Source organism: Neovison vison, chromosome 6, assembly GCF_020171115.1.
Source record: "Neovison vison isolate M4711 chromosome 6, ASM_NN_V1, whole genome shotgun sequence".
Classification (NCBI taxonomy): Eukaryota; Metazoa; Chordata; class Mammalia; order Carnivora; family Mustelidae; genus Neogale; species Neogale vison.
In genome coordinates this window covers 224,474,422-224,485,352 of record NC_058096.1, presented here as the reverse complement: position 1 = coordinate 224,485,352, position 10,931 = coordinate 224,474,422, and the positions used below count along the sequence as shown (strand labels likewise).

General features: G+C 60.8%; 1 protein-coding gene across 2 annotated transcripts; it reads right to left on the bottom strand.

Annotated features, from left to right (window-relative positions):
• Positions 1–2,596: 2,596 nt before the first annotated feature.
• PLPP2 (phospholipid phosphatase 2) lies at positions 2,597–10,630 on the bottom strand. 2 transcript variants are annotated; one of them, XM_044254772.1, is made up of 6 exons: positions 10,521–10,630; positions 7,615–7,766; positions 7,119–7,396; positions 3,548–3,605; positions 3,174–3,350; positions 2,597–3,053 (listed from the first exon to the last, which is right to left on the bottom strand). In XM_044254772.1, exons 1-6 carry the CDS (start codon positions 10,570–10,572, stop codon positions 2,904–2,906), a joined length of 867 nt encoding a protein of 288 aa, XP_044110707.1. In that variant the 5' UTR covers positions 10,573–10,630; the 3' UTR covers positions 2,597–2,903. The 2 variants fall into 2 exon arrangements, with proteins under 2 accessions (XP_044110707.1, XP_044110706.1); XM_044254771.1 differs by lacking the exon at positions 10,521–10,630 and having other exon boundaries at positions 7,615–9,979.
• Between the last annotated feature and the right edge of the window lie 301 nt (positions 10,631–10,931).

Sequence of the window (10,931 nt, the reverse complement as noted above, 5' to 3'; positions counted from 1 at the left end):
GACACACTGCCGCCGCCGCGACATTGTGGCTACTTGTCCCTGACACCGGAAGAGGTGAGCAGCTCCTCGGGGAGAAGCTGTGCACTTTCGTGGGGCAGCTGCCTACAGTCGGCAGTTCCAGCCTTCTACCAACTGGAGAGTCTCATCCAAAGTCCCGGATTCACCCAAAACTGGGCTATCAAATGTATGAAGTGGGCTGCTTCTCCCCACGAATCACAACTGCTAAAAACAAAGCTAGTTTTTGTGCCATGTCTGTGTCAGATGCGGCTGGGGCCCACGGACTGGCAGCCCCGGGAGCTGTCCAGCTGCTGAAAATGCGTCGCGAGGATTAAGAAAAAGCAGAGGTTTTCAAATTCTACAGCACTGTGTCTCTCTCTCTCCATTTACAGGTAACGGTAACGAGGACACGAAGCCGTCACCACCACTGCCTACGGCTAATGAATGGCGGACACTCCCTTCTTCTATCAGGCGGTAGCCAACATTAATTTTTCATGACACTTAATTTTATTTAATTTATATTAAAGATTAATAGAATCTTGTTTTTCTTTCAGGATTTTATGTTGTACCTTAAATAGAGATGATTTGGAAAATAAGAACTGCATGGATACTGTTTAGCTTAAGAAAATTCACTTGGGCAGAATTTCCTTTTTTGGACATAAAAGTACTCAAGACGCAGCACAGAGTGACTCACTCATCGCCCCCTTCCCGGACAGACACCCCCCGCCTGAGCCTGGGCACGCCCTCCCCACATGCAGCCAGGGCTAGGCCACCGCCTTCTCCTGAGTCCTGGGATGCGCAGGCTCCCCAGGCCCGGGCAGCTTCACGGGGCGAGGCCGAGTTGCTGGTGTGCAGCGTGCCGGCATCCTGCCGCGTCCGGCCTTCCTCCTCCCCGCCGGCCGTCGCACCAAGAGCAAGCTCGTGGCGGCCCGGGAGACCGGCTCCATCCAGCGCCCAGCAACACCATGCCAGGGATATGGAATAAAACAGCTTTGGGGGACCAATGAAACATTAACACTTAAAAATAAGTAACCTGTTCGACACATATTTAGTCCAAACATCAAACCCCCCACTTACACTGTCCTTGCCAAGGGGAGCTCTGTCCCTTCTGCCGTCGCCCCGAGGTGCCAGCCCGACCACAACCGCTGCAGAGGCCAACACCTCACACGCGTCCTGTCTGCACGAGGGACCCACCACTCACAGCGCCTTCTGGGTCTTGAGTTGCTGCTCTGGCCCGGACCTCAGATTTTCCTCAATTCCGCGTTCTCTGTTTTCCCCAATTACAAGAGGCTTCCCTATACTAAGGTTTTAAACACAGCTCTCTCGTTTTTTTTTAAAGATCTAATTTATGTATTTGAGAGAGAGCAGAAGCTGAGGGGGAGGGGCAGAAGAAGCAGCAGACTGTCCCCCAAGCAGGGAACCCAACTCAGGGCTCGATCCCAGGACCCTGAGATCGTGGACGGAGCCGAAGGCAGACACCGAACCGACAGAGCCCCCCAGGGACCCCCACACCTCCTTTTTTAAAAAGTACATACTTCTAGCAGTTGGTCTGTTTCCCTGCCCTCAGTGGTGGGGAGTTGTCCATCGAGGACAGAGTGAGGCGAGCTACTCCCGGACCCCATCTGCATGACCAGAGGGGAAAAGCCAGGACAAGTCCTCCAGGAAGGCCGGACGCAGACAGACTTAAGGCCCCAGGAGCCCCAGGTATGGCTGTTAAAGGTGGGCACTGCGAGACCGGAGGATCCGCGGGCAGGGTCCCCATCCGTCGGAGGGAGAGAGTCTACAGATCTCTGAGCAGAGATGGGACAGGAGTCCAGCCTCGGGCCCACGCCCCAAATGGGAGCTTTCAGGCCCCATGGCCGCATACCCAGGCCGCAGCCCTGCAGGACCCTTGAGGAGGCCCGAGGAGGCTCTGAGCTCCATCTCCATTTCCGCCCCACTGCTTCCATGGGGGGGTCCGTACTGGGAGGGGGGCGTTCAGCAGAGGCCTCCCTACTGCGAGGGGATGGCCACGGAGACAAATTCTGTACCCTGACTCGAACTCAGCGGCCTCAACCCTTGCCCTCCCTAGGACCTGGACTACAGCAGGGGCCTCACCTAGCTGCTTGGGACCCTGGCCCCGGGCGCTGGGCGGAGCTGTATCTGCTTCCTCCCGCCTCCCCCCTCCCCACCCTGCGGCCCACCCCCGCCCCCATGGGATCAGAGGAAGCCCTCGAGGGTTAGGCACGGTTAACCTGTTCACAAACAGTTCTTTCAGTTTCCAGACCCAGTTTCGACTTGGGGACAATCTGGGCAGTCCGCCCCCAGACAGCACCAGGGTGCGCAGGTTAAGACCTCCATCCCACGAGACCACGCCCACCTGAGGCCCTCCGCGCGCCAGGTTGGGAGGGAGCTTCTGACCCCCCGACTAGACACCTGCTCTCTTAGGGTTCCCCCAGCCCCAGGAACACTGAGGTTGACCAGCTTATTAAAGGGTGTGATCCCCACGAGTCCGCAGCCAGATGAAGACACGCAGGGGGAGGCCAGGGAGGGCGCGGGCTGCTCTGCTGCAGGAACCACGCTCAGAGCGGCGGGAAGGAACGGAGGCTGACAGCACGTGTCCATCAAACACTCTCCTTTACTCAAGTCCACAGATCCGTTACACTGGACAACACAGCATCTGGAGCTCTCGGTTCCCCTCTCCTCCAAGAAAAGGGGGTTCGGAGGGAGCTGAGGCACAGGGTCCCCCTTCCCGACGCTGGGGCCACCCTGTGCACCCCGACCGTGGGTCCAGCGCACAGGAGGTGGGGTTGGTGGGTGGCCCCTGGAGCTGGTCCAGAGCCCCCCTCCCCACCTCAGGGGAGAGCCCGGCCAGGACCCCGAACACAGCCTGATACCCCGCTGGACCCACAGCCGGGGGCCCCGCCTCAGGAAGAGGAGACCGGGCACCCACAGTGGTTGCGGCCGGCTTCACCCAGGGTCAGCGTCAGGGACAGGCTGGGCTTCCGTCGCAGCTCCTCTTCCTCCAGGCAGCGCCGTGGGGGCCGGGACTTGAAGAAGTCAGAGACGTAGCGAACCTGGGGGAGGAAGGCAAGAGCTGCTGAAGCGGGGGAAGGGGGGCATGGGGGGGAAGGGGGGGGACTGGAGCAGAGGGGACAATAGGGCGCCGGGCGGGGGTGTCAAGCCCAGGAGCTCACAGTGAGGCCGGCCACCAGCGCCCCCTGCAGGAGGCCAGCGAGGACATCACTCCAGTGGTGCTTGTGGTCAGACACGCGGGTGTAGCCGACGTAGAGAGCAAAGGCCAGGAGGAAAAACTGCACCGTGGGCCGCAGCAGCCGCGCCCACTTCCAGCAGAGCCGGGCCTGCACGTAGAGCTGGGGGCCGGAGGGCGGCCGTCAGCCCGGGTGCTGGCTGGGCTCCCCCCACACCGGGGCACAGGTGGGAGCTCTGAGGCCAGGAACACAGAGCCTCCGCACCCGTCAACCCGCCCCTTCCACAGAAAGAGAAACCGAGGCCCAGGGAAGGCAGGGACAGGGCCGGTCCTACAAGCCAGTCCTGGGAAAGGACTCACCGCCAGGAACAACATGCAGTACATCCCGAAGGAGGAGTGTCCAGAATAGAAAGACAGCCTGAGAAAGGGGAGGGTGGCATCAGGAGGGGCACCGAGAACACAGCCCGGGGCCAGGCTCGGCGGTGGGGGAGTTCCCTCCCATCAGCCTTCGGAACCCCCGGGCCTGCATCCCACTGTGTTTCCCGTTGTCTGGGACCCGGCACAGGGAGGGCTCTAGGGGGAAACGTGGCCCCTCTTCACTTCTCTGACCAACAAAGTCTCCCGCTGCAGCTCATGGTCTCTGACAAGGACGTCTTGGGCCACAGACTCAGAACCAAGACAGACAGACAACTGCGTCCAGCACACGGTTAACCCCACAGTTATCTCTCCTCTGTGGTACTTGACGCCAGAATTCAATACAAGTTTTAGCAAAAAGGACATCAGTGGACAAAAGAAAGTGGCCGATAAAGAAACCCTAAAGGTCTCGCCACCCATAAGAGAAATGAGCAACACCTATAGGAACAGAATCGCATGGACAGTGGCCACGTGTACCAAGGAGCAGAGCAGACCTCTCCGTGCAGACTGTGACCGTCTGCACGGGCCCGTCTGGTGCATCCGAGGGGCTGTCCCCCTCCCAGCGCCGAGGCAGCTCCCTGGGGCACTGCTCGGAGACCTCTGCAGCGAGTGCTCATCACCACGGTCCAGGGAGCACAAAGACCCCCGGGAAGCTCGGGGAAGCAGCCCTCGGCCCCCACCTCAGGCTGACCTTCAGGAGCAGCACAGCCCCCAGGAGGCCTGGCTGAGCGCGGGCCTTTCGGTGGAAGGGGCGGGCTGAGCACAGAGAGCCCATCGGTAAACTCTGGGAGACTCATTTCTCCCGAGCGGTGTCTAAGGAAAGCTCCATCGAGTCACTAGCTGAGCACTCGGCGGACAGAAAGAACTTCAGGACCACACGTGACAAGGAACACAGAATTTGCAAACCAAGCTCAGAAAGGTCACTGAGCAGCAACAGCGACCAGCACCAGCAACAATCCCGGGGAGAGGGAGTTCGACGCGATTTCCAGAGTTGCTACATTACAATACAAAAACACCCAGCTCCCAACCAAATAAGTACAAAACATGCAGGGGGAAAAGGTGCCCTACACAGGGAAAAACCTCTATTAACCAAAGCCGTCCCTGAGGAAGCCCAGGCACTAGACTTCTGGGACCAAGACGTTTCAGCCGCCACTTAAAATCTGTTCGAAGAGCTACACACCGTCTCACTAGAGGGAGAATACTATCAAAGAGAGAGGTCTCCTAAAGGGACCAAACAGAAGTTCTGGAGCTGAAAACAGTACTATCCAAAACAAAAAGATCACTAGCAGATCTGAGTGGGCAGAAGAGTGACCACAGGCGCCAGTCGATGGGGACAATTCAGCCAGACGCGTGGAGAGTAAAAAAACGGAGAAACGGAAGTGGCCCCAGGGGCACCACCCACACAGTGAGAGCCCCAAGAGTGGGAGGCACATGGGGGCAGAAGGGGTCTTGGAAGAAATAATGGCTGAACGCTTCCCTAATTGGGTCCAAAACATTAACTGACACACCCAAGAAGCTTGATGAACCCCAAAAGGAGAAACTCACAGAGACACAAGCAGCAAGACAAGAGACTCCTCCTGAATGAGGGAGTCACGGCTGGTTTCTCGTCTGAAGCCACGGAAGCCAGAGGCAGCGGGAGGACATGGTCAGAGGAACAAGAATTCTACACGCGGCCAAGTTACCCCCTAACAGTGAAGGAGGAATGAAGACATTCCTAGATAAACGGAAACTGAGAGTTCTATGCTCCAGTCCTGCCCTGTGAGAAACACCAAAAGAGAGTGTTTCCAGGAGGAGCGAAGAAAAGGCAGTAATGAAGAAATTCAAAAGTCAGCAAAACAACAACCTGTAGAAAGCAAGACACCAGAAGCCCTTCCTGATCGGTAGTCACAATGAATGTAAACGTATTAGCCTCTCCAGATAAAAGGCAGAGATTACACAACAGATTTACAAAACAACCTAACTTTACCTGTGTACTAGAAACTCACTTTAGGTTCAAAGACACAAATAGGATGAAAAGTACAAAAAAGGGAAAACCATTCCATGCAAACAGCAATCACAAGACGTTGGGCACCGCTACACCACTGGGAGACAAAACAGCCCCGGAAAACAAAACCACTAGGAGAGACAAAGGGTGTTACACATGAGAAAGGGCTCATCTGTCAGGATGACAAAACAACCACAGAGATACAGCCCCTGAACAAGACCCCCAAAATGGGGGCAGCAAAAACACACGGACGCTGCAACAGGTAAGCTGCAAAGCATTCAGGAAGCCAGACACAAGAGGCCACGTGGTGTGGGACTCCACACTTATGACTAGTCAGGAGAGACAGAGACAGCCACACAGGAGGGGGCTCATGGGTACCCAGGGCTGGGGACAGGGACAAAGCGGGGCATGGATCAGCAGGGTGCTGGTTAACAACAGACATGGGGCTTCTTTCCGGACTAAGAGAGTGGGGACGCACAACACTGGGAATAACTAAAACCCAGAGAACTGTACACATACGAACAGTTAAACTAGTGAATTTTAGCTATGTGAATATTTTTAAAAGATTTTATTTATTTATTTATTTATTTGAGCAGAAAGAGAGAGAGAGGGAGAGGGCGTGCACGCACAAGCAAAGGGGAAGCAGCAGAGGCAGAGGGAGAAGCAGCCTTCCTGCCGAGCAAGGAGCCGCGCACGGGACTCGATCTCAGGACCCCGAGATCATGACCTGAGCCAGAGGCAGAGGCTTCACCAACTGAGCCCTCCAGGTGTCCCAAGCTACATGAATTTTATTTCAATCTTTTAAAAAGGAAAATAAGGGGGCACCTGGGTGGCTCAGACGGTTAAGCATCTGCCTTCGGCTCAGGTCATGATCTCGGGGTCCTGGGATCGAGTCCTACCGTCGGGCTCCCTCCTGCAGGGAGCCCGCTTCTCCCTCTGCCCCTCCCCCCTCACCGCTGGTGCCCACTCTCTCTCTCTCAACGAATGCAATCTTTTTACAAAACTTGATGTGTGGCAGAACTCATTAAAAAAATAAAACAGGGCGCCTGGGTGGCTCAGTTGACTAAGCAACCGCCTCTCGCTCGGCACGCTGATCCCAGGTGGATCGGCTCAGGATTCCGGAGTCCCAGGATCGAGTCCCACATCGGGCTCCGGGCCCCACGGGGAGTCTGCTTCTCCCTCTGACCTTCCCTCTGACAACTCTCGCTCTGCCTCTCTCTAAATTAAATTAATAAAATATTTTTAAAAATAATAACAATAAAGAAAATAAGGATGGCAATTAATTGAAAAGTTGATCAGAGACCGTAAGAGCGCAGAGCAGAGAGGCAGGACAGAGGGCCGCCACCCGCCCAGCCTCAGGCCCCCACACCTGCCCGTCCAGAGGGCCCAGCCCCAGCGGCCTCACCCCCGACCCTCTGCTCAGGGAGTCGCCTCCTAACCTCCCGTCCTCCCACCCCCAGCTCCGAGGCCCCTCCCCCAGGGGTGGGGGTGTCCGTGACTGGGGGTCCCCAGGAGGGCTGACCCGACACCCACCTGGACTCGGTGACGTTGGCGGGGCTCCCCCTGCACACCCTCTCCGCCTGCACGTACACGGAGCAGTTCACGCGGCTCCAGTCGGGGTCACACACCGCCAGGAAGTTGGGCCGCAGCCGGCCGACCGTGTACTTGGCCAGGTCGGTCAGCGACTGACTCACAGCGGCCCCGAACAGGAAGGTGCCCAGCACCTTGTAGATGGCCGCCACGTAGGTGTTGAAGTCGGAGTGGGAATGCACGCGGTCCGTGTACACCAGGTAGGCCTCCCCGGCTGACACCTGCACAGCGAGCGACTGAGGGGCCTCGCGGCCCGGCTGGGACGCCAGCTGCGGGCGCCTGCACCGGCCCTGGCTCCCTGGGCCTCGGCCCTCCCCACGGAGAGGGGGTCCGGCTTGCCAGCCCCCCTGAGTCGGCTGAGGTTCTGGGAGCGCCCAAGGGGGTTCTCTTCCCCAAAGACCAGCCCGCCCCCCCAGCCTCCAAGCCTCTCCGGCCTTACAAGGATGACGGTGGCCGTGATGGTGACCCCAGCCATGAGCCCGTGTGTGACGGTGTCTGGACGGTAGGGGTACCGGATAGAGTCATCTCCACAGTAGAACCCTCGCTTATACGGGGTGCTCACAAGCGTCAGGATGGCAAAAGGCAGAGAGGCTGGGGGCAGGGGAGAGAAGCCAGTGGCCACGCGGTTCCCCCCAGCTACGTGCCCCAGCACCCCTCGCGTGGCCCTGGCCACTGCCTGGGACCCCTGGTTTCTCACCTCCGCGCCAACCTGACACTTGGAAGGCCGCTGCCCCCTTAAAAGCCCACCGTGATTCCCCATCATCCTCAGATAAACACCCAGGTCCTCCCAGGCCCCACCCCACATCGCCACCTTCTTCCCTTCTCTCCAGCCTCCCCTCTCCTCCCCGGCACCGGGAACCCGGCACACGTCCTCACCACCCAAGACCTCTCTGACCGCCGTCCCTCCAACCTGAGCTCCGTCAGCCTTCCTGAGCATCGGGCCCGGCCCCACTCTCCCAGAAGGCAACGTCCGTTCTGTGTGTCTCTTGGCACCGTTCAGGCGCACGCACCTCGGACACCTGAGTTCCCTGAGCACTGGGCAGGCTCCACCATGCTCAAGGCTGTCCCCGGAGCCTTCCCGGGGCTCAGCCTGTGCAGGTGTCTCACAAGCACCTTTTAGAGACCTCCCTCCCTTCGCTCTAAGGCCGGCCGCAGAGCCCAGGAACACACCACAGTTAAGGCCCTGCCTGAAGACCCCTGGGCAGACCAAGGGACTCCACATCTCGGTCCAAAGACACTTTCAGGAGCCACAAGCGCGGCAAAATAATGACAGGCATCGCTGTGGCTCTGGGGTCCCAGGGCCCTGCTGAGCTGAGGGCAACAAACACAGGCAGAGCGCCCTTTGCCCCCAGCACGGCAGGTGGACAAGTAGGAGAGTGCAGGACTCTTCTGTGGCCTGAGTACCACAGGAGGCGGGGGCAAGGCCAACTCCTCCTCCCCAAAGACCAAACTTAGTGCTGAGTGTGGAGAAATGCAGAGGTCTGCCCATGGAGCCGTGACAGTTAGGGATGGGGACTGGGATCGGGGGCTACGGGCTCGTCAGGGGGGCCACACACAGACGGCGGCTTGAAGGAGCTAAGAAGGTCAGGGCAGATCTGGGGAAGAAAGCCAGGCAGCAGCACCAGCCTGTGCAAAGGTCCAGAGGTGGGCCCACGCCTGGAGAGCTGGAGGGCGGGAAGGGGGGGTGGCAGGGGGTGGGGAGGGTGTTCTAAGATTGGGAATCTTGTGTTAGTGAGCGGGACACACCAGACACCTTGGAGCAAAGGAACAGAGCATGTTTTCGTAGGGTCCCTCTGGCCGCAGTGAGTGAGGGCAAGGGTGGAGGCAGAAAAGCCAGAGAGGAGAACCCCCAAAGCTGGGGATTGGGGGGAGGACAGAGCCAGAATACGCTGAGCCAGCAAGTCAAGCCTCATCCCTGCAGCCGGAGCAGGGCAGCGGCCGGCACAAGGGGCCTGGGCAGCGAGGTCAGCCTCCCAGCTCCAGCCACCCCCACCCCCTCCCACTGGAGAATGTCACCCTGGACTGGACCCGGAGCTGTGGGTTCAGGAAGCACAGCTCCCAGCACTGGACTGGGGGCCTCTCTCTGCCTGGGACACCGGCTCACGCCCTCATCGAAGACCCCTGCAGAACCTCCCTGCCTCTACACCCCCCACCCCGACACACACCCCGTATCTTCATCAGGGCCCTGTGGTCACCCTACGGAACTCAACTTTTTATGTGTGGAAGCTCCAAGAATGGGACCAGGTCTGCCTGGGCCTCTAGCACCTGGCAGCAAGCAGCAGCCGAAGCACAACCTATACTGGCAGCTGCTGTGTGACCTCCCGCAGGCACCGGAACCTCCCGCAGGCACCGGGACCTCCCGCAGGCACCGGAACCTCCCGCAGGCACCGGAACCTCTCTGGGCAAGCGGAGCCTCCCTGACCAAGCCTTTGGTGGAAAACAGTTTCATTGTGCGCCTGTCACTTCTGCTCGGGCATACAGTAGGTGCCACGCAACGTTTAAATATAGTAACAGGCATTCAATAAATGACGGCTAGGGCCGGCAGACGCCCCCAGGCACTTCTTCCTGCTGCCAACCAGCCCACTCCAAAGGGGTCAGGTATAGGGTTCTGGCGCTCAGGAGGAGGGCTTGGCCTTTGCAACCCGCCCAGGATTACCCCTCCGACCCCGGCGGAAAGCAGGAACCCCATCTGGGGGCGGGGAGGGCGCGGGGCGGGGTGCAAGGGGTAGAATTCTGGGGCCATTGTCCGCACGGCCCCAGGGCAAACACTCGGCCTTTGTTCCCGGGACCCTGGGGGAGGGGCGGGGAGGGGGCCTCGGGCCGCCCCCTCCCCCAGTCTGGCCCGCAAACCCGCCCGACAGGTTTGGCGCGCGCCGCCCAAGGCGCCAGGTGCGCGCGTAGCCGGGGGCCCAGACTTTCTCTCCTTCCCTCCCCCGCCCGAGAAGGGGGTCCGCCTCCCACCAACCAGCTGTGTGCCCGCTGGGGACGTCGATCCCGGGACAGGGGGTGGAGGTCCTCCCGGGCGATCCGCGCCGCGCCCCAAACCCCGGCCGCCGCCCTCGTGAATCACCGGCCGGGCCGGGCGCGGCCGGAGGCGCGTGCAACCCCTCGTTGGGGGCTTCCTGATGCCGCGGGCGCGGGGTCCCGGCACGGCCGGGAGAAACCGAGGCGCGGGGAGGGCGCACGCAAGGCACCCGGGCGCGCGGGCCGTCCGAGGGGGTCCCCCGCCCCCAGGGGGCCTCCCCGACCCGCCCCCACAAACCAACCCTCGGGGGCCCGCGGCGCGGATCGCCCGGGAGGCGGGGCGGGGTCCTCCCCCAACACAAGGGTCCCCGCGGCTCTTACCGACCAGCACGCACAGCACGTCGAGCACCACGAAGACCCACCTCCGCTCCATGCGGCCCCCGCCCCCGCCCCGGGCCGCGCCCGCGACCCCCGACGCCGGTCCCAACGCGTCCCGTCGCGCCCGGGCCCGGCCGCGGGGTCACATGGCCGCGGAGCCAGGCTCTGCCAGGGCGGGGCGGGGCGTGGAGGGGAAGGCAGGGGAGCGGCGGGGCGGAGGCGGAGCAGCCGGAGGGCAGGGGGCGGACTCTGCCCCCGCCCCGCCCCGCCCGGCCGCGGCGAGCCGGGAGGAGCGGGGTGAAGGGTGCGTGCGCGGGACGGCGGGAGACCCCACGCGGGTCTGGAGGCGAGAGGGGTCGTCTGCGCCCGGCGCTCCCCCACCGCGGGCGGGAGGCGGAGGCCGAGGGACAGCGG